Source organism: Peromyscus leucopus, chromosome 6 (assembly GCF_004664715.2).
Source record: "Peromyscus leucopus breed LL Stock chromosome 6, UCI_PerLeu_2.1, whole genome shotgun sequence".
Lineage (NCBI taxonomy): Eukaryota > Metazoa > Chordata > Mammalia > Rodentia > Cricetidae > Peromyscus > Peromyscus leucopus.
Window position 1 is genome coordinate 33,958,766 of NC_051068.1, and position 23,556 is coordinate 33,982,321.

Here is a 23,556-nt window from a genome sequence, read left to right on the forward strand (position 1 = left end):
TCTTCCTTTACCTTAGAGTCTGGCTGAAGGAACACTGGAAGTCATTTGTGGAGTGGAGCAGATGATGAGGATGCTTAGTGTCATGTCTTTGAAGACAGAAAGTTTGATGTGGGCCCTATCAAGAGTGCTAAAGAGGACCAGGATTGCGAATGTGGGAGTCAAGCAATGTGTGAATCAAGTTTGTTTGATGAAAACCGAGTCATTCAGTGGATCAAGCACTTGCTGTGTAAGTGTGAGAACCTGAGTTTGAACTCCAAAATAACGTCAGGGACCTGCCATGGCAATGCACATCTATAACCCTAGTGGGCAGTTCACAGAACTCACTGGCAGCCAGAATAGCTAACCAGTGTGCTCTGAGCTCAGGGAGAACTCTTATTCCTAAGAATAAGGTGGGGAAACTAGAAATAGTTATGCTGAACAAAGTAACCCAGAGCCAGAAAGGCAAACATCACAGGTCCCTCTCTTGTGTGGGTTCCAGCTTTAACTCTTTGGATCTGTGTGTTTAACTGTGAATGCCTGCAGATGGCAGAAAACTAGAAAGGGGCCATGGCAGGGGGATTCTGGGAGGGAAATAGCAGATATTAAGAGGGAGGGAAGAGAATAATAATAATAATAAGCAGGTGGGTTCAAATGGGTGGAGGATTGAAGGATAATGTAGAGAAGGGACTGGGGAGGGATAAATAACACCAAGGATATCTAAAAAAGCCATATAGAAACATGCTACTGTATAAGTATTTGTATCATGTGTATACACACACACAAACACACATATATATACTACTGTATAAGTGTTCTAAAAATTACATGTGTGTGTATGTGTACACTTCTCTCTCTCTCTCTCCAGAGAGACCCAATGACAGGTGGGGAATACATCCCTTTGAGTTGTTGGTCACAGCTCACCCCACCCCAAACAATATGGGCTTTTCCCTTTCCTCTTGCTCCAACCAGAACTTAGGAGCCTATTGATGAAGACAACACATACTTCAGTCATCGGACATGAAGCAAGCAAGCTGGTATCTGTGTAGAAGCATCCTCACTGCCTTCATAGTACAGGAAGGTGCTCTGTAGGATGCTGGGGGAGAAGACACCAACAGGCTTATCCAACTATCAACCCCATGAGCTACAGTAATGATTGGCCTGGCAAGAAATGCCTATGGAAGAAATAGCTGTCCATGTTTCCATGGATAGATTCGCACACATGCACAGTTAGGTAGCACTAATTTGGGACTCAGTGGTTTAAAATAAACAAACAAACAAATAAGTGGATGGATGAATGAATGGAAGGACATGAAGCTGAGAAGGGGAATGGGGAACTCTGGGAAGAGTTGGGGTATAGTTGGGATATGATCAAAATGCATAGTATGTGTGTGTGTGAATTCTCAAAGAATAAAATAAGGTGGAGAGTGCTAGAAGAAGACACTCAGTATCAACCCTTGGCTTCCACGGGCAGACACACACATGTGTATCAGCATGTATGTGTGCACACATATAGATATACTCTCTTTTTCACGTGTCAGTCGGTGTAGAAAAAAACAACCCCAAAAGTGAAGCAATTTATTTTCAACCATTAACTACATTTCTGCTCTTCATCCAGACTTGATGTCACTTACTGGTCCCTTCTTGCATCAGCCTTAGAAGATTTCTTGGAAGGAGTTATTAATTTCTCCTTGGTTGGTATTTTGGAATTAGGTTCTTTTCTATGAATTTCAATTTATCAGTTTAATCAAAACCGAATAGATATTACCAGTGTTTCTAGACACATTTGTGTGGTGTACTTTCTCCACTAGATGTCTCCAGAGAAATACAAAGTAGATAGTGCTGATACAAACAACATTGTTCAGTGTTAAATGCACAAATGCATCCAGCTCAGGAAGGGTGAAGCTGACATGGCTGAGGACCTCATAGGGGAGTACATCCACCATGTGAAGGGCTTTCAAGAGTCTACAGAGGTGGGCAAGAAGACAGCACCCCATCTCCCATTATCCCCAAAGGTTTCTGTCCCAAATAGTTAACAGTTAAGAACCCGTGGTTCTTTCTTTGGTGTGCAGTGAGTCCCAAGGCTGAATATTGTTCCATTGTCTTCCCTGTGTTACAACAGACTGTGTTTGGGCGCTTTGAGGAAATCTATGGAAATGCCACACTGCAAAGAAGGCTTTAGAAGCCTTATTTCATGTAGGTAGACTCTACAACGTGTCGATGTGAATATCCAAGCCTAAAGCTAGTCTTCTTGACCTCTTTCGGCTAGTGGCTGATGCTCAATTTTATTTCATTTATATACATATTTTAAAGATGGGAAATCAATACAAGGGTCTAGATTAATTTAAATTCTTCCAACCTAATGATTTCAAGAAAAATTTTGGTCTTCCTCAAAGAAGCCAAAGACCACAGAGTCTTGCCAAGAATTTCCATTTGCAAGGCTATAGCCCAGGCACTAGATAAGGCTAGTAGTCCTCATAGCCTAGGTGCCTAAGTGCTCAGGAGAGCTTTCCCTGACAAGGTGCAGGTTAACTGCAAGGCTTGGCTGGGCTTTAAGAGTGGGTTGTGCTATGTAATATACATGCAAGACACTTGGAGCCCGTGTTGTGACAAGCCATGAGCCATATATTGAAGAGGAAGCGTTTAAAAATGCACATGATACAAGCAAGACCATTGCCATTCTGCTCTCGGTTTGAATACACAGGTTTGCTGAGTGCATAGTCCGTGAGGAGTCCCGGGGAGCGCAGGAGTTTGAGGTTGGTTACCCACTGGTGAGTAAGCATGGCAGTGTGATGACCTCATGGTCTCCGGGGGCTAGATAACAGAGCACTGCCTATAAAGCTGCATCCCATGCAAGAGACAAATGTCCCATTCTCTCAGACACACTATCTCTCTTCAGTTACATAATAAACCATTCTTCCTCACTAATGACTTACATCTCTAGGTCAGATTTTGTATCCCTGGAAAGTCAGACATCATTTTTATGGTTTCCGTCATCTTCCCAACTGCTAGGAAAAATTGCAAGGTCCACTAGGGTCAGGGTCCTTTCATGAAGCAGAAGAGAAAGGGCCCTGTGTGGAGAGAGTTTGATGAGGACCGTGGAGGAGAATGTGCCCTGCCACGGAGATTTTCTCAGTCTTTTCCACAACGTCCCCAGACAATCATCCTTGCACTGTCAGCTGTGACTCAGTCCAGTCTTTAGCCTTGGACTTTCTCCCACTAGTTAAATACAGCATCACTTTTCTGGCCTGGCCTCAGTTTCGCTGTCCTTGTTCTCTGGATTTGCCCGTGGTTTTTGTCCTCTGGGTCTCGATTGCAAGACCCTCCCTGTGTCATTACTGATCCAAATTATAAATATTTGTGGAGGGCTGGCATTTGTTGACTTTCATGGGAGTTTTGAACATTTCAAACATGATGCTCTGGGTGGAAAGATTTCAGATTCCTATTGTTGGAAACTATAAAATGGACTTTAGAAAGCCTTTTTGTTGTATGAGAATATGCTTTGCCTTGTGTAAGACAGTAAATGTGTACTACTTATGTACAGCACAGTAATCTCTTAAATGTTAACAAAAACTTTCTAATAGCCAGTTGGTTTATATTAGGTATATCTTATACATATGATATAGGTCTGTCTATTCATTGAGTAGTTTTCAGCAGCCCACTGCTTGTACTATCTAAGAATAACAAAAAGCTATCTTAAAAGCAAACAAGAAAGAAAGCAGATAAAGTTAGAATCATTTCATTTAGATAAATATAAATAAAAGATTAGTATTATTTATCACACAAGTATCCTGGAAGGAACAAAGTTTAATTTTCATGATATCTTCTCTTCCAGCTCTCCAGGGATTGTTTGTACATTTTCAATCCTTTAATACCAAGATTCCAGAAGTGACAGAGGCTTCTGACTCATATTCAAACTGTGTTGTTTGGTCATGCACTTACTTAATAAATCAGCTGCTTGTCGCAGAATTATTTTAATACTCAAAGGCGATTCCCACAGGAAGCTTACACCTACCTCTCCAGATAAGGAATTCTCTCTGGCTTAATGTGCACTCCCCTTAAACTGTTCCAACCCTAAAACATAAAGAGTCCAGGCATGGTGTCTCTCTCTACCTTGCCAGTGGGAAAACAATACTGATATCCGTAACAGAGGGGGAATGTCACAGCCCAGAAAACACCTCCATCTTCTCTAGAGGTGGCTTTAAAATGCATGCATTCATAGAGACCAGTGGCAGACATCCTTCCCAGTCTAATGTCCCTTCTGATCTTCACAGTTTCTCCATCAAAAGGATTCTCCACATCTGACACGAGCTGTGTGAAGAGGTAAAAAATGTGCTTTCCTCAGCTGGCATGCTGAAGTCCCACACCGAGAGAGTGTAGTTGTTCTTTTCAAAATCAGGAAATTCTCAGCGGCAGCCCTGTTTCTTAATATGCATTTAATTACCACATTACTTCTGGATTAGTAATACTTGTTTCCAGGACTCATCAGGATATGCAGCCTGTGTGTAATGAAAAAGCAGCATTTTATTATATGCATACATAAATATATACGTGGGGGGTGGGGGATGAGTGTGGCTGGGTGTGGAAGTGTATTTCAAAAGTTAGGGAAACTCTCCCAAAGCAGATCTTTGTTAATTAACCCTCTATATTCCTTAAGAACTGAAATGACATAGCTCAAGTTTCATAGGACTGCAAGGGATGTGTGCCTCTTCCATATTAGTAGTGGAAATCATACTTCATATGTGTTGTAAATCTATCCGGGATTCGTGTGAAATCCCCTTTGTGATTTCTTTTCTGGTGAAAAAGAACCTCAGTGTTCTGTTGTGGACTGATTAAGTGTGATAAAATCACACCGTTAAAGTAACTGAGCTCAGAGACATAGGGTGGCAGAAGCAGATGGCAGAGTCCCGTCTCACACCCCCCCCATTCCACTCCCTCCGGCCCCCAAACTCAAATACAGCTGTTTTCATAAACAAAAACCTATACAAGCGAAAGCCAGGCATTCTATGATTGAAAACAAATAGGAGAAGTTCCGTCTGCTCAGAACCCAGTAGACTTTCACTGGCAGCCAGCCGGAGCTGTTGGTGCTTCTGGACAGCATCTGGAAGTCTCAGGTTGCTCCAGCGCCCCCTCCTACAGCCCTGCGCTCCCTCCCACCGCCCAGAGCTATATAAATTCAGCTCTTCAGAGCACAGGCCAGTTCTCTTCCTGGGTGGAGATCAGGGCTGAGGATGGTTCCTCTCCTGTCCTTACTGGCTCTGCTGCTGCTGCTGTGCGATCTTAACCCTGCCAACGCCAACAATTACTATGACAAGGTCCTGGCTCACAGCCGCATCAGGGGTCGGGATCAGGGGTGAGTCCTCGGCTGGTTTTATTTTACTTTTTCCACTTAGCTTGTTCCAGAAATATGTATGAAGTTCCTTATAAGTGCACCTCAGGGTAGTTGTTGGGTTTTTGTTGCTGTTTTACTTACTGCAAGTTGACAGAAAAACAAAAAAATAAGTATTCTGTAAATATATATCTGTGTATGTATATATCTATCTATGGTTACTATGATATGTATGTCTTAAATGCATAAGACTCGATAGCAACATAATTATTATTACTTTATGTGGATTATTTTAATGTAATTAACAAAATACAATAGGGTAATCCTTTATAATTCAGTTTACTTGAGTTTTTAACTTCCTTCCAAACCTGCAGAATACAGCTTTCAAAATCAAAGAATCTGCTGTTAGATGGTATCATGTTACAGGCTTTGAAATGCCTCATGGGATCTCAGGGAAAAATTTTTTTTATTTATATATGAAAATTAAACTCCGGTCTGAATAACTGGTCCTCTGAATTCTTTGAAGTATTTTTATCTTTTAGGATAAATGTAGGATTTTAAAAAGTTATTAGAAACAACTTAGTAACTTGAGCAAACATCTGTACTTTTTACATGTGGCTCTTGGCGTCTTTCCAAAGCGTTGGAGGGTCCTCTTCATTCTTAGAGCACTCTTCCCCAGAGTGGAGCAGAATTCCCATCCCTTTCTGAGAAAGCAAACTTGAAATTGCAGTCGAGGACACGTTTATTTGTCCTAGTAAAAGAAACAAGTTTCCTTTAAGTGAAGGCATTGTTTAAAAGTTACTTTTAACACTAATCTGCTTCCCCAAGTATCAAGGGAACCACAGAGCAGAGTGGGTAATAAGATGGGAGTCCTTTGCCGTTAGTCTCCCACTGTTCAGGGGAATCCTGAAGTCTCCCATCTAGTGAGCACATGCTTAGTTTTAAAACAAGTGGAGGCTAGGGGCTTACTATTAACAGCAGTGTGTACATTAAATCCAAACTCTGCTAAATCTAATTCTGTTTGAATAGTCCTATCAGGTTAACTTTTTGAAACACTGGGATTAGTCGCAAATATACAAAGTGTCTTCCCTCCTTTAACCCCTCCCTTCCCCTTCATCCTCCTTCCTTCTCTCCCCCCTCCTCTCCCCTCTTCCCCCTCCCTTCCTCTTCTCCTCCCTAACTCCCTATCTCCCTTAGTCTTCTGCTTTTCCAGGAACTCAGTGGGACTGGATCAGAAGTTAGATTTGCACAAAGTTAAAATCCCACCTTGGAATGTCAAGTCTGCACCCTAACCTCTCTTTTCAGCCACCTGACCTGAAACAGCAGAGATGCTAACCATATGGATTAACCCTTTCCGCCTTTTCTTTACTCTCCAGCCCAAACGTCTGTGCCCTCCAGCAGATTCTGGGCACCAAAAAGAAATACTTCAGCTCGTGTAAGAACTGGTACCAAGGTGCTATCTGTGGAAAGAAAACGTGAGTCACGGCCTTTTCTTCATTGACAGTCTCATGACCCACAGAGATATATGTCACTAGCCTCTTGGGTACATGGCCCAGTCTGAAAATTCTGTCCAAACTCGTGAGTTTTTAGAGAGAGGCTCCTCCACACAGGCAGAGAAACCCCCCTCTTGTCTCCACAGTCACAAGGGAGGCTTTCTCTCTGAGTCTATCAGTTGGAGGGGACCAAAGCCAGCCATGACGGTGTGATATGGTCTGTGTCAGTGTGAACGAGCATGGTTTCTACTCCTTTTACATTCTTTTGTTGTTTGGTCTTCCTTTGTCCTGAGAGAGTCAGTTAACTCTAAGAAGGGCAAGTCTTCATCTGCCCTTCTTACATCTACACACACACACACACACACACACACACACACAGAGAGAGAGAGAGAGAGAGAGAGAGAGAGAGAGAGAGAGAGAGAGAGAGAGATTAAGGACAACAAATTGATCTGAAATGTAAGGATTAAAAGCTCAAATTAATGTTTCTCCAGTCATTTAGAAGTTATAGGAAAGATTCCACATCACCCCTGAGTTTTCACTGAAGCATAAATTGCAGTTTCCATTTCTTCTTAACCCTTGATGCCTTTTACAAACTGCCTGATCCCCGGGGACCATGGAGGTGACAGCAGAAGCCTGCCACTCTGTCAAATATCCCAATGGCTAAAAGGACGATTTCTTCTAGCTTAGTGATACAGCCATGGCTTGGTTGTGTCTTTGACTGATCAACCTAAAGCTGCTAAACATTATTGCCTTTGTATTAGACAAGCTTATAGGTTTATTTTACCATGACTGTTGGTAGGGAAAAATAAAACCCTGGGTCTATGAAGGGTAAGAATCACTTGTGTCAATTCATCATTTTACAAGGAGGGAGCTGTATCAAAGGCAGGGTAGCTTAGTAAATCAAAAAAAAGGGGGGGTTCCATGTCTTTCCTGGTGAGGAGGATGATGGGAAGGCTCTTCACTGCCATCAATCTAAACTGCATCCTCTAAGGGGTAGCCTTGATGACTAAAGGATCTGAAGATCTGCTTGTACACCATGATGAACTTCAGGTACCCTCCAAAGAGTGGAAATACTGGTTGAAAACTTATTTCAACCAGGCATAGTGGCTCATGCCTATAATCTCATCACCCAGAAGGCTGAGGCAGGAAGATTACACCAAATTCTAGCATAGTTTGAGCTCCAAAATGAGACACTCTCAAAACCATAAATAAATAAATAAATAAATAAATAAATAAATAAATAAATAAATAAATAAATAAATAAATAGCTTATTGCTATCCTTGTGCTACTGGTACAAACACTCAACACAGAACTATTTAACCTGGGGAATCAGTGCTCTTCCCATGCTGAGTGTACAGGGAAAATGTTGTTAATGTTCTTCCTGGAAATTAAGGGAGTCTTATTTCCACTATGTAATTGTATTAGAGATGCCAAAGTTGTCACACAACAGAAGACTCTTGTTTTCCATTAAACAAAAGTCCTGCTTGTAGCCAGACTTTTTACTAAAACTGTAACAATGTCCCCTTAGCAAATTATCCTCCAACAGCTTCCGTTTCAAATCACATTTGCATCTCCTCACTGAAATAAATGCAAATGTTGAGCTCGAATAACCAAAGAAACCAGTACTACTGATGGGGAGGAAGCCTGGCCTGCCCTCTCCTCCCTCCCGCTCAAGTTGCCAGTGCCTTCTGGGTAATGTCAGTTTTCAACTTGGCTTCTGGTTCAACAGCTACTTTGGGAATTTACTGGAAGGAAACAGGCCAGGTCTCAAGAAAAGCATAAGTATCCCTGGGCCTTAAAGTTAAGGTATTGTCTTGAATAATGTAGAACCCCTTTCACAAAGCATTCTGCAGGCTCCCTGTATGATGCCAGTGATGTTTTCAGCTGGCTTCCGATGACATTTTTGTTACTACTCAGATAGTAAAGATAAATTCTCCATGTTCCAAGCTGTGCACAGCAAGGATTGTGCCTTCTTCTTGCTTTATTCAACTTCTTGGCCATACAGGAAAATGGATTTTTGTGTAGAATACATGCTCTCTGAGAACAAAACACTTCAGTTGTATTTGAAGCACTAACTCAGTTAAACACATTGTCCACTTATCAGTTGCGATCACAGACCACTGTTCTGTAAACTCACCCCCTCTGCTGCATGCCTTTTCCACTTTAGAGTTGAGCCTCAGGTTATAGTAGTGTGTGTGATAGACATTTGTCTTGTAATGACAATGTCCTGTTCTTATTACTATTTATCTTCTAGCCTCTAGATTAACTATAGCTAGACAGACCTCATTTTGCTGTTTATAATGTACATAAATCAAATTCATGAGGGCATTTATTTAATTGCTATATTGTCTATTTATTTCTGTGGAGATCTGTGTAAGTAAAATTGTCACCAAGGGGAAAATTAAGATTTGCATTGGGGTCAAATGTAAGTTCCCTTGTTTCAGGTACAGCCAACTCTTGAAACTACAGAGAAAGTTAAACTAAAAAAGGAAAATTTAAGCTTGTATAGCACAGTTAAATTAATAATGATAACAATAAATGAATTAATGAATAATAACTACTACTGACAATTTAAAACAAAAGTAACTGTGTCTTAGTTAGAAAGGCAGTTCACTTGGTTGGCTGCTTGCCTTGAATGCACAAAGCCCTGGATTTCATCCCCAATACTGCATAAAACTGCCGTGATAGGATGAACACAAGAGGATCAGTTTAGAGACATCCTCAACTTCAGAGGCAGTTCAAGGCCAACCTGGGTGCCTGAGATACTATATCATGGGGGGGTGGGATGAAATGATGAGACAAAAGAGGGTAAAAATGAGCAAAAATTGATCAAAGTATGACATGTATGTGTATAAAAACATCAAAGAAATCTTTTATTGTGTATAATTAATTCATGCTAAGAATTATGCATGAGATAGAATTTTATAAATTAGAAGAGGTCAATGTATTTCTATTGTTTCAAGGTAGCATATCTTAATGAGTATTTTTTTTTTTGCTACTTTTTTTGCTACAAAATTATTCTAAAAACACTCTTTTGAGATTTACAACTATTTGTATTTTGGTATTATCACTACTCTTCCCCTGTTAAACTATTGAGCAGACTGAATTCTGATATATCAAGTAACTTGTTTAAGGGCATCTGTCTACTGCACAGTGAACCTGCTTAAAAAACTCTTCAGGATCAAGACCCAGGAACCTTTCCAGACTTACATAATTATCTGGTATCTGAAGGGCAGAAACAACAGCTGGCTTCTACAATCTTAGCAAATCATGGGAATGAGTGATATGTTCCATTAAGTTGAGGTAGAGGTGCATCTTTTTGCGGCTCTCCGTTTTAATACTGAGATTTTTTTCCCTCTGTGTAGCACTGTGATATATGAATGCTGTCCTGGCTATATGAGAATGGAAGGGATGAAAGGCTGTCCAGCAGGTAAAATCTACATTTTAGATTTTCCGATTTTTAGGGACTAAATGGGGAGCACTTCCTTTGTGAGGAATGAGTTAGACAGCTTGTGGGGAAGCCAACAGTGCGTGCGTGCGTGTGTGCGTGCGTAGGTGTACAGGTGTGTGCGTGAGCATACTTAGCACAATCACAAGCAACTTCCCCAGGTTTCTGTGTTAATCACATGCTTTCCCTAATTCTGAAATAGTAGACCTCCCTCCTCATGCACTGGAAGCTAAATGAGAAGCCTAATTGGAAGTAGCTCAGCTCCCACCCTGCAAAAGTCCCCATCTTTGAACTTGGCTAGAAGCATGGCACCTACTTTAAGAAGGCAACATCTATAGCTGACCAGCTCTGAGCTTGTAATGGTCCTTGCTTTGAAATGTGCTCACTTTGAAATATAGTTGCCCATAATTCTGCCAACAAAAAAAGGAGTTGTTTTTCATTTCCTCTGGATGTGCAATACCAATCATCACCTTTCCCCAGGCTCCCATTCCTCAATACTGAGGTCTCTTCCTGGGGCACAGGTCCTCCTGGCCTCCAATCAGGTGTAGACTCCAGAGCACTGACTCTCATGGTCACCACCCCATAGTCAGTCCTTGGCGTAATACTGTGTTCAGAATGAGGTACTAGGCTGGAGTCTCCAAAGCACTCAGTTCTGAGCAGCTGAGAGACTGTCAGGAACCTCACTTGCTGAGACTCTGGGTTTCGTTAATGCTGTTGGTGACAATGTCATGTGACTAACTCATATCACGTCTGTAAGCAATTATGTTACAGGTTTTCTCACATGGAAACTGTTGAGCTGGGTTTGGTGTAGGATGTGTTTTGCTCAGTGTAGGCATGAAACCCTGTTAAATGGAACTCTTTTCACTTTTACCCAATTTTGTCATATTGAGAGTTCTTTTGCAGAATTTATGATTCAGTTTAATATTTGTCTTGGGGAATTCACTAAAGTAGTTATTTACTTCATGGCTATGTCCAAATGACACCAATTTTCAAATCAACAGGGTCAGAAAAACAAGTAGTCTGAAGAAGGCCAGACATACCTTTTCAGGTTGACATTCAGACCAAGAAAACCTTCTGAAAGTATTAGATATGTTTTCCTTAAATTAAAATGGAAATAACTGAATCATGCATTGCTTTAGGGACCAATAATCCCCAAAAATTATAGATGTAAACATAATACACTGCTTAGGGACTCAGCCCTGCCTTGCAGCACATGTTATCCTTGCTAGTCTCAATGAGCAGCAAGGAGCAGCTTGTCTTCAGATAAAATAATCGGATATATTTTCTGGAAATCCTGACTGAACTGTTATTGATGCCACAGGATTTACTAAATGTTACTTCAGTTTGATATTTTAAACCTCACTTTCTTAACACCAAGAATATAAGAAGTGATAGCTTGAGTGGTACTTTATTATATAATGCTCAAAATGCAACTTTTGTGTAAAGTAGGTGATTCATGGGATGTTATTGCTTAAATCGATTAGTGTGATATCTTGGGGAATAGTGAAAAGTTTGAATGATTGTAAAAGAATATTCCAGAAATCAAGTACTAATCGTTTGCTCATTTCTTGACTATTTCAGTGATGCCTATTGACCATGTTTATGGCACGCTGGGCATTGTGGGAGCCACTACCACTCAGCACTATTCCGATGTCTCAAAACTGAGAGAAGAGATTGAAGGAAAGGGATCGTACACCTACTTTGCACCGAGTAACGAGGCTTGGGAGAACCTGGATTCTGTAATTAATCCTTTCGTTATCTGAAACATTCACTGTGGGATGCTGCCATTTTCATTTTAATTGGTTAACTTACGTATAACCCAAGAACATGTTAAATCTTTCTGTCATACACATGTGAGAATATGCAGAAAACATGCTATTGGGACTATGGTATATGTTCACAGTTCTGTAGTGGAACTCCCCAGGAGACAATCCTTTTAAAGGGGCACAAAAGGAGCTGAAAGAGTGCTTATTATTATTACATTTTATTTCTCTCCTCTTACTTTCTTGGTTGTGGGAAATACATGCAATTTCGGATAACATATCTATTAGAAAGGTAAGTTAAAATGCCTAGCTATATTTAAAAATCTATTATAAGCTATATTACATTACATAGCTGTATTTTATTATAGTTTATAAATAGTAAAGCTATAGTTGAGTGAAAAGCTATACAAATAGTTTGCACTTGTTTATGTATGCATAACTATGTGCCATATAAACGGCTATTCCAAGACTATCAGGTTAGTAAATATGTATGGATATTTAAACCAAGTGTTATAAACAATATTCGAACTTGAAAACAGACTAAGTCATGACAGATTAATCCATAAAATATTCCTCAATTTTCAATTTTATACAACTAGTAGAGAACCATGTTCCTACTTCCCACTCCTGTGGAGGTGAACTGAAATTTCTAGAGTGACCCCATGCAGCTTCGGGCAGAGCATCTTGTGGCTCTGCTACATTAATGTTGAGTTGTGGGCTCTTGTCTTTTACACCTCAGCCTTCTCCTGCTCCTTCAGATCACACCTGGGCATCCTCTCCCAGGTAGAAAAAGTTGGAGATCTTCTCCAGGAACAACACCTCAGTGACATTGCCTCTCACTCTAGTGTGTGCAGCCATGAAATCCGTGGGGCTTGTACTGATTTCCCTTGGAACTCCAGGGATTCTATCTCCACATTAATATTTCTTCTCCAAATATAATGTGGCTACATAAATAAAGGATACAGAAAATGTAAGCCATTTCTTATCTCCATAAATAATTGCTTTTCTCTAACCCTCTCCCCCATAATAGGCAGAATCAGTGTCCACATTCAGATTTAAAAACTGTAAGTGACCCTGGCACCCCCATCTCAATTCCTTAAACATTAGCTAATCAGCATACTATCATGGATATCTATAGTAATTCTCCCTGTGCTCTCGTTTCTGAATAATCTTACCCCGTGCTTGGCTTTCCAACAGCCAAGCCTGATCATGGAGTCCCGGCCCCTCACGCCCTTCAGTTTTATTGCTGGTTTATTTTACTCCTTACTCAGTTTTCCCAGCATTGTGCCTTTCAGAATATGTTTTGAACACTACCTGAGGAATATAAACTATGCCATAATGGAGTGGTTGTGAGTGGCTTGCCCAACAGTTACTCTGCCGACGTGCAGAATGCTGTCACACTGTCCTCACCCACGTCAGTCTTTCCTGCTTCTGCACACGTGCCTCCAAACCACTGCAATGAAACAGCTACATCCATCATTGGACCCCTTAAAGCCTCTTGTCCTTCTGTCCTCTCCATATCTGTCCATTATCTACTGTGACAAGTACCAGGAAGTTCTCCTTTTCATCACTGCACGGTAGCATTAGTACAATGAGATGTGAGGCACAGCATTGGGAAGGTACAGAATGATGGATGCTGAGACTGTGTAGGAACAAGTATAAAATCCTAGCTAAATCTCAAGTGATAGCCAAGGGTGGTGGTACAGGCCTGTCATTGATTCTAGCATTCGGGAAGCTCAGTCAGGAGCGTTGCCGTGAGTTTGAGGCTAAGCTGGGCTGATGATGCGTCACTGTCTCCAAAAGACAAGCATGAATAACACAAAATCCCTCAAGTGTTGTATGCAAACGAAATAGCATGTTGAGTAGCTGACATCACAACCTACTTGTTGTATTGTAAGTGTCTGGTGATGTCACGTTCCTGGATATTAACCTATACAAAGATTGTCTCTTCATCAATATATATTTTTTTAAAATTTTGTTCCTGAAAGCATACAACCCTCCACTGACTATGTTAAATTCCCAAATTCCTCAATCAGTTGGAGTAATATAATTCTGTTATGTATGTCGATTTTGTACGACGAATTGACAATTTAACAAGGCCACAAAAGAGTAGAAACGGGGCTTGAAAAATGACTCAATGGCTAAGAATGCTGCAGAAGACCCAAGTGTGGTTCCCAGCACCCACATCGGGCCGGTCACAACCACCCGTAACTCAAGTCCAAACACATTCAGGCACTCTCACACACATGGAGCACACAAACAATCATGTTTAAATGGGTGGGGGAGAGGACTTCAATAGCGAATCAAAACCAATGAACTTGTATTGAATTCTTCCTAGGACATTCGCAGAGGACTAGAGAACAATGTCAATGTCGAGTTACTGAATGCTTTACATAGCCATATGGTTAATAAGAGAATGTTAACCAAGGACCTGAAGCATGGCATGGTGATTCCTTCAATGTACAACAATCTGGGGCTTTTTATTAACCACTATCCCAATGGGGTAAGTTTCATTTATAAACTTTACGTTTCCAAGTCATATTTCCCTGAATTTTGTTTCCTTGTTCGGATGTTCACAGAAATGATAAAAATGTTTGTCAGTGTAACGCCAGTGCTTGTTTTATGATTTAAAACAAACTTGCCCTTGTAAAATTTCAATCCAATTGGTTCCTCCTAACGACTGCATGATTGGCAGTTAGGAGTCACTGTGTATTAAAGGGTTTCTTACAAATAGTGAAATGCACACTAAAGAGTGTGGTGACTGCCCTGTGGTCACTCTCTGGGCACTATGCTGACTATGGCAAACTGACAATAGGGTCTAAGGGCTTTTTTTTTTTCCAACATTCAAATTTCCAGAAGAGAAAAAAAAATTCCAGTGGTGAGGCAATACTATTTATTATTCAGTAGACTTCATGACAGGCAATGGTGATTTTCATCCCTCCCTCAGAATTCATGTTAGAGCTAATCAGAATTCTTTACACAATTCTTTGACCAATATTAGAAACAGTTTATAACTATTAATATTAAAGGATAAAAATAAAATCAGTAACTCAAATGAAGGAGATTCTTTGTCTTGGATCTCCAGAGCTGCTCCTGGTTGACTGGGGCTCTAAAGGGTTCTGCTTTCTCTTTGACAATACTCTGGTCTCCATCCACGGATAGCATCGGCACTCTGTGTGTAGGCCTGTGGGCACTTTATGCTACACCTACTAGGTCCCCAGCATCAGCACTCAGCATGCAGGCCCTCCCACCATACCTACGAGTACAATGGGAATGTGGAAATCGCCGTACTGTCCTAGCAATGAACGCTGGCTCTGATGATTTTTTTCCAATGATTGCAGGTTGTCACTGTGAACTGTGCCCGAGTCATCCACGGGAACCAGATTGCCACAAATGGTGTTGTCCACGTCATTGATCGAGTCCTGACACAAATAGGTACCTCCATCCAAGACTTCCTCGAAGCAGAAGACGACCTGTCATCATTCAGAGTAAGAACCAGGGCAGATTCCCCCGAGTCGCTGAAAACCTTCCTTCCCTGGCCAGATCTGCAGAATGCGAAGGTGCTATTCAACAAATCTGGCCCACTGCAATAATACATTCCATCAAATAACCATTTCCACTTCACAAAGGAGATGCCACCCCGTATAAAGTAATAATACATATTTGGACATGGTGATAAAGGACGGCTGGGTGTGTGACGACAGTATGTTTGGTGTCTTTAGAACGTGTCAGTTCAGTGGCTGTACATGTTGCTGGATTTGCTGTAGTCAGAAAAACACTTGTAGACTTTCCTTTCTAGCCAACAGGTTGAGAAAAACTGGGAAAGCTTCATTGGTTGGGCCAAAAAGTAATAAATCAACAGTCTAATGTGAGCAAATGTCTCCGGTGAAGCTGTCAGCTGCCTCCCGATATCCTAGGCCAAGTGTGTGACAAGTTTCCTTGGGCTTTCCGATGCAGATCCTCTGAACGCCGTTTGTGTTTCAGGCTGCTGCCATCACCTCCGACCTATTGGAGTCCCTTGGAAGAGACGGTCACTTCACACTCTTTGCTCCCACCAATGAAGCGTTTGAGAAACTCCCACGGGAGTCCTAGAAAGGATCATGGGAGACAAAGTGGCTTCTGAAGGTAGGAAAAAAAAAGTCTTCCTCTCCCAGAGACCTAGGATGAAGGCAAAGAAACAAGACCAATTACTGCCAATAATGGTAGTTGTGAAAGAAAAGACCAGAAGTGTTTAATGTGAGGTGCTCTAGAAAACATCATTTAAAAGATTTAAAGAACAACCAAGTATTATTCTCAATAGAAACAGCTGCAAGGTTGTAGCCTTTGGTGTTGTTTCCAAGCAAATAAGCTCTAGAGGCTGTGAAAGGTTAATAAAAGGCTGGAGAGACGGCTCAGCAGTTAAGAGCACTGGCTGCTCTTGAGGAGAACCTGCAGTCGACTCCCAGTACCCACATGAATCCAGAAGAAATGACTCCCTCTTCTGGCCTCTAGGCACCAGGCATGCATGTGGTACATGAATATACATGCAGGCAAGCACTCATACTAATACAACAAAATAAATAATCTTTTTTAAAATTAAAAAGAAAGATTAATCAAGTGTGGGAGAGTAATATTAGGTTTGATTTTAATATGGAATGCATATTATATAATACTTTCAACTCTAAATGTATACTACAAGGTATAACTGAACAGAGAAAGTTATATGGTTCTCCTTGGCTATCACACATTGACTCACAAATGAATTTGGGTCCTTTCCAGCCTCCCTTTCAACAGCCGAATAGGTTTTGCATTGTGATAACAAATTTTATATACTCAATCTCCAAATATGTTTATCCAAATAAAGCTGACAAACTTTGAGGATGTAACAGAGTCAAGGGGCAGATCCCTCTAGATGCATTTTTTAGATGGCTAAGTATCTGTATTTTCTAGGTGTTGTCTTGAGAGAATGGCTCACCTTGCCCTTAGGTTTTAGAACTAGTTTGCAAATCATGAATGGTCTTTTGGAAGTGGCTAATGCAGCATTCTGTTTGAATGTTTTAGAATAGACTTGGCTAACAAATAACTTCATAAAACCAGGTAAAAGATTTGGTCTCTTTTTTTTTCCTGCTGCTGCAAAAATAATTTTGGAAGCTCATATTCTTTCTCCCTCCTTTCTAATCAGCTAATCTGTTTGTTTTGCTGATTAAAACATCGTAAAGCGATGATTTAAAACACCCACCTTCCTAGAACATGTATAGTTAAGATTTTAATATCTCAAGTCTTACATTTCTGTCATATTTCCTTGGTGAATTTAGTTCCATGATGAAATGCATAATGTAAGGGTCAAATGTTATTTCCCTTGACCAGAAGCTGACTCCCTTCCCCTCTTCTCTCCCCAGCTCTCTTGAAGTACCACATCCTAAATACCCTCCAGTGTTCTGAGGCTATTACAGGAGGAGCCGTGTTCGAGACCATGGAAGGAAACACGATTGAGATTGGGTGCGAAGGGGACAGCATCTCCATTAACGGAATTAAAATGGTGAACAAGAAAGACATTGTGACTAAGAATGGTGTCATCCACCTGATTGACGAAGTCCTCATCCCTGATTCTGGTGAGCAGGGCCCCATGCCCACCCCTTGACTTGCCAGTTGGGGTATTTGAAGAGTAAGCCCATGAAGACCTCATGAGCAGTCTGAAAGATCACAAACAGCAAACTGGCTGTGTGCTCGCCGAATGCTGACGCCAAGGCCTGTGCAGCCATGGGCAGCCCGTGCAGAACCTTGGCCCGGTACCTAGTCTTTATACAAGGTTTCTGCACTCTAGTGTGTTCCTTGGCAACCAAGAGAGAGAGTGATGGTAGACTTTGGGTAAAAGAAAGAGTATGTCACCCACAGTGCAGAAAGAGCTGAAAGGTGAGTAATAGAGGGTTAAAGAAAACTACACTAGGAAGACAGAGAGAAATTCCTTCCAAAATTATTTGTGCTGATCAAGCCCCTCCCATGGAAACTCGAACCTTCATACTAAGGCAGGGTAGGACATTTGACTAGATTGACGCTCAAGTAAATAGCTTACAAGGGTAGAAAAGAGCCAGGCACTGACTTACGAACGCCGGGATGAGGATCATAACAATGACGACATTGTTGAGATGGCAATGGTTTATCTTACAGCCAAACAAGTCATTGAGCTGGCTGGGAAACAGCAAACCACTTTCACGGACCTGGTGGCCCAGTTGGGCTTGGCGTCCTCGCTGAAGCCAGATGGGGAGTACACTTTGTTAGCACCTGTGAACAACGCGTTCTCTGGTATGTGCCGGGTTCTGTTCCTGCTTCCTCCCTGGGGGACCGTCTTTCTTCACAGTGTTTGAACTCAGGAAGAAAGAACAGATATTTTAGAAAATGTTGGTTAGATTTTGCAGTCTGGAAGACACAGGTGTCAAGTTATAAGTGCATAAAACCCAGAGACGATTACTTCCGGATCATGATGGGAAGTGTGTTTTTCAGGCAGTTATTGCTAGCCACTGACAATATTTAGAACATATGCTGAGATCTGTTCTAAAGACTTATTTCATAGGGAAATATATAAGTTGTGAGAAAAAGTTTGGTGAACAGAAATCAAACGTTAATGTTTTTAAAATACCAAGTTGTAATATATGAAATTATTGATTAGAGATATTAGAGTTTCTAGAAATAGTGTATCTCCCTTAGATTAATAATGTACCTATGCTCTGGCACTAAGCCACATTTTGGAGTCTGTGTGTTTTGATCCCATGACCAGCAATAAGCATGAACTTATAAATGACTCATCAACAGTCACTCATGTAACTAATAAACACCTACTTGTCAGGGAAAAAAAAGAAAAAACAAAACAAACAAGCAAAAACTTTGGCCACTATAAAGATTTAGATTTTGTCAATGACCATCATGGAAGTAAATAGTCCCTATGTAGATGGAGCCATTGTTTGCCCAATAAGAACTTCACGGAGATCGTTTGGGGTGATAGGTCAGTTTGTACTGGCAGACGGCCCTGCTAGCATTGGGTACGCAGCTGTGAATGAGGAGTGTGCATGAACAGCATTAGAGACTGCCCACTCTCCGGTTTCTCTTCCAGCCATGTTATCCATACACAATAAAGTTTCCTCCTAATGAATTTATTCACAGATGACACTCTGAGCATGGATCAGCGCCTCCTTAAGCTAATTCTACAAAATCACATATTGAAAGTTAAGGTCGGCCTTAGCGACCTCTACAATGGACAGATACTGGAGACCATTGGAGGCAAACAACTCCGAGTCTTCGTGTATCGCACGGTGAGTGGGTTGGGCCAGGATCGAACGTGTATCTACACTGGCCTGAATGTCACACGGCATGGGCTGGTCAAAGAGCCATATGAATGTTCCTCAGACTTTTATAAATGTCATCATAAAATTTAATGTTCATATGATCAGAGATGAGGACAGCTCAGAGAAAGACAGTTAGGAGAGCGTACCAATGTGCTGTGTATGACAGCTGATTAGCTTTTGTTTCAGTTAACAAGTACCTATGTTCTGAAATACTCACCTAAATTCTCAAAGATTCCTGATAAGGCGTTTGCCTTGTAGAATACTTTGTAGTTTGTAAGACAGATTTTATGTTGAGTCAAAAGTGTAGTGTATCCCCTATTGTGGTATCTCCATTCAATAACAGAATTTCTTTTGAATGATTTTCAAGATGAATTTGTAAAAGAACCATCCGGACTTCTGGATCCTATTAAATGAATTGAAAGTATATATCCTGCAGTGAATTTCCTGGAAACATTGACTGTCAGAGTTACAGTGTAGCCAAAAGGCTTCGTGGGTAGGGAAGCATTACCAGAGACCGAAGTGGCCCATGGTGGCCCTTCACTAAGGTTTCATGATGGCAAGGCACACATTTTAAATAACTCAGTAAATTAACTTCCCAATTATACATGTACATATATTAAATTGCACATATACACACATTGAAGCATACATATGCATACAGTAAATTATACATATACACACATTAAGTTATAGTTCTGCATACATTAAATTATACATGCACATATATTAAATTAAGCACATACATTTATTAATTTTTTTTAAAAAGCTGGAAATAAATTAAGGACTAGACACATAACTGATTGGTCTGACTGTCAAAAAATGTAGTAAATGTGAGGATTACAAGAAGCACTGAATTTTGGAATATTTATAGCTAATATGAACACAAAGAGTGTGCTAACCACGAAACAGGATGACAGAAAGAAAACAGGAGTAAAATTGTGTGCAAAGTCTCAGCCTGCGGACAGAGTGCACAGGCCTGATGCATAAGGTGGTTGGCTTGTGGTAGGACTGGATGAGAAGTGCACAGTGAAGTCACAAGACATCACACACAAGAGAGAAACTGTTTTCTCTGGCCTCATCATCCGCTGACTTCTTGGAAGGGCTAGCTCAGATTAAGCACACAAAAAGGCATCCTGGGTCTTTCTTCCCCCACTAGGCCATCTGCATTGAGAACTCATGCATGGTGAGAGGAAGCAAGCAGGGGAGGAATGGCGCCATTCACATATTCCGAGAGATCATCCAACCAGCAGAGAAATCCCTGCATGAAAAACTGAGGCAGGATAAGCGATTTAGGTAAGTCTACCGGCTGCCGCTGCACAAGAGAATGAGCCGTATTGGTGCCATCCTGAGAAGCCTCCAGCTTATAGCATTGCTAACTCCAATCACTTCCCCCGTTAGCAATCTTACTTTACAGGGAGATTTCATTTAAACACATGAAAATGTGTAAGGTGGTCTCCCAGCCTCCACAACACGTGGATTCCACCCTGCTCTGTACAGTGTGGTTGAGTGAATCTACATTTAACATGCAGAAAATTCAATGCCTGTTGTTCTCTGTGCTCAGCATCTTCCTCAGTCTCCTGGAAGCTGCAGATTTGAAAGATCTTTATCACAGCCCGGAGACTGGACACTGTTTGCACCGACCAACGAGGCCTTCAAGGGGATGACAAATGAAGAAAGGAGATTCTTATTGGTGAGTAATGGCAAATGGCAGACATTGACACCTCAAATTAAGAACCTTGGCAGTCTCCAGCTTTTCTACCTGTATTTAAGAAAAGAAAAGAAAGCCCCTCTCCTACACCCCTGGTTCACTTAACCACCTTTGGTTTCCTTTAACCTGCTTGGGATATGAGGAGAGTCATTCATTAATGTTTATTCATAAACTGCTTACTGTCATAACATAATTTATTGAAAGACACACAATTGTCTGGTATAAAATGGAACTGTCATAATTTCAAGACTAATTGGTATAGTTTGAGCTGATTGAAATGACTGATGTTTTGATAAAGCATTGGCATCAGCTTGAGAAAACTTTGACATTGTGAGAAGACAGAGAACTGGAAAAACAAAACAAAATGTTTCATTCCTCAGTCTTGTATAGAAATTTCAGAAAAGCAATGTATTATTAAATAAACATCTGTCTTTTCCTGCAGGAAATAAAAATGCTCTCCAAAACATCATTCTTTATCACCTGACGCCAGGGGTTTATATTGGAAAGGGCTTTGAACCTGGAGTCACTAACATCCTGAAGACCACACAGGGAAGCAAAATCTACGTGAAAGGAGTAAGTTACCACGAAGGGTTTATAAAGTGCTTATCATTATTTAGTGGTTTCCATATAGTTCCTCCTTAACATCACCCTCTATTTTGAAAGGTAAATGAGACGCTTCTGGTGAATGAGTTGAAGTCCAAAGAATCTGACATCATGACAACAAACGGTGTCATTCACGTCGTGGACAAACTCCTCTATCCAGCAGGTCTGTACTGATTGAATGCATTGGTGGACTAGGGCTGCTCCACATAGACTTAGTTTTTATCACCCATTTTCTTATCATATCCATTGAATATTTATCTCCACAGACATTCCAGTTGGAAATGATCAGCTCTTGGAAATACTGAACAAACTGATAAAATACATCCAAATCAAGGTACAGAATGCTGTTGGGTTTTATTTCTAGTATGTTGAGTAGGTGTTGTAGGGTTAATATAAAAAAACTAGAAATTAGTACAGTATAGTATTAGTATAGCTTTAGTATAATGTAGAAAACAGGAAAAATACAGCATAACATATACTTAGAAATGGATTCATTATTTTATAATGTTAAAATAATTAGTAACAAACCTGATGATTTTGTAGCACTTGACCAGACTTTATCTCTATTGAGTCACCATAGCTGTTCTTATTTTAGCTAGAATTACAGTGTCTTTGGTGTGCAATACATTTTATGTTACTAAACACAAACATTTATTTTTAGTTTGTTCGTGGCAGCACCTTCAAAGAAATCCCTATGACTGTCTATAGTAAGTATATGAACAGTTTGGGTTACAAATGGGGCTGATGAGCAAACAAAAAAGGAAAGCATCTCTTTGTGGATACAAAGACTGCTGATAATCTGGTATTTAGAATTCCAAATCCTGTGAAACTCATTGTCCTTCAAACAGGGCTTGAGATCTGGATGAGGCCTCACAGGCTTGGTCACATCCTCCAATTCTGTAGAACCACTTCTCTTCTAATTGGAAACAGGAGTGGCATGCACTAGAATGAGGAAAATAAATGAAAAGGGTATACGAAAAGACAGGTTGCTAAAAGACACTCCAGAACTCTCTGGGGATGTTAATGAGTGGGCACAAGGATAGCATTGCAAAGGACTGTCAATCATCCTGCCCTGGGCCTAAACTATGCATGGGAAGATGTGCAGACAAGTCCTAAATCTCATGAAATGCTGGTTCAAAAACAACCACATCCCAAACTGGACAAAGGAACCCCAAGCCTACTAAGTGATTGTTTTTAATCCCCTACACTACCAGATTATCAAGATCAAAGTTCAACTACTTAACAATGGCAAAAGGCATTTCGCTCTCATCATAAATGCTGCTGTCAATCATCAAATAACTTTTTCATTATAGTACCCCGCCCTCCCCTCCTCCCCCTGCCCTGCCTCTGCCTTTCTTTCACTGTAGCTTTTAAAGCTGAAGTTCTTTTCATTTTGTTTTGGCTCTTCCACCAAGCGGTCAAGTATGCTAAAATATCACTCATTGTTATTCCGACTAGAAATCTATTCTACTTTATATCACGGACATTCAGTTATCTAATTATGAACATTTTCCTTACAACTAATGCTAGACATGAAAAAGGAAGAAAGTCAATACCTGGAGCAAAACAAAATGTCTGCTTCTCCCCCTGAAGTTACTTCTGCAATCCTGGGGCCAGACCCCAGAGATTGTCTCAGGGGTTCCATCCCACTGGAATCCTGATGATTTATCATGCTCTAAATTCCAGCCACGGAAAAACATACCTTATAACAAAGAGAGGAGTCTCCATGGCCTTCATCCCTCAGATATGTGACTTCCCATGCTATAAATCTTTACGAAAATATTGTTTTTCTTTCCCACTTTATCCATGTCAGTTCCACTATTGGCAACAGTATTTTGCTTATAATGAACCGGAATATTGTTATAGTATTACGTGAATTATGTTTGTAAAATTATGTGAACCTAGTAACTTGCCTG

General features: G+C 40.7%; 1 protein-coding gene across 1 annotated transcript in view; it reads left to right on the forward strand.

The window, feature by feature from the left end:
• Positions 1-5,169: 5,169 nt before the first annotated feature.
• Positions 5,170-23,556, forward strand: part of Postn (periostin) — a 30,977-nt gene continuing 12,590 nt past the window's right edge. The window contains 18 exon segments of the mRNA XM_028873363.2: positions 5,170-5,329; positions 6,682-6,780; positions 10,165-10,229; positions 11,829-11,986; positions 14,349-14,513; positions 15,352-15,498; positions 15,995-16,088; positions 16,091-16,135; positions 17,389-17,601; positions 18,158-18,292; positions 19,148-19,296; positions 20,486-20,622; positions 20,891-20,928; positions 20,931-21,023; positions 21,480-21,610; positions 21,701-21,803; positions 21,907-21,974; positions 22,302-22,347. Coding sequence (XP_028729196.1) covers positions 5,208-5,329; positions 6,682-6,780; positions 10,165-10,229; positions 11,829-11,986; positions 14,349-14,513; positions 15,352-15,498; positions 15,995-16,088; positions 16,091-16,135; positions 17,389-17,601; positions 18,158-18,292; positions 19,148-19,296; positions 20,486-20,622; positions 20,891-20,928; positions 20,931-21,023; positions 21,480-21,610; positions 21,701-21,803; positions 21,907-21,974; positions 22,302-22,347 — 2,008 coding nt within the window. The 5' untranslated portion in view covers positions 5,170-5,207.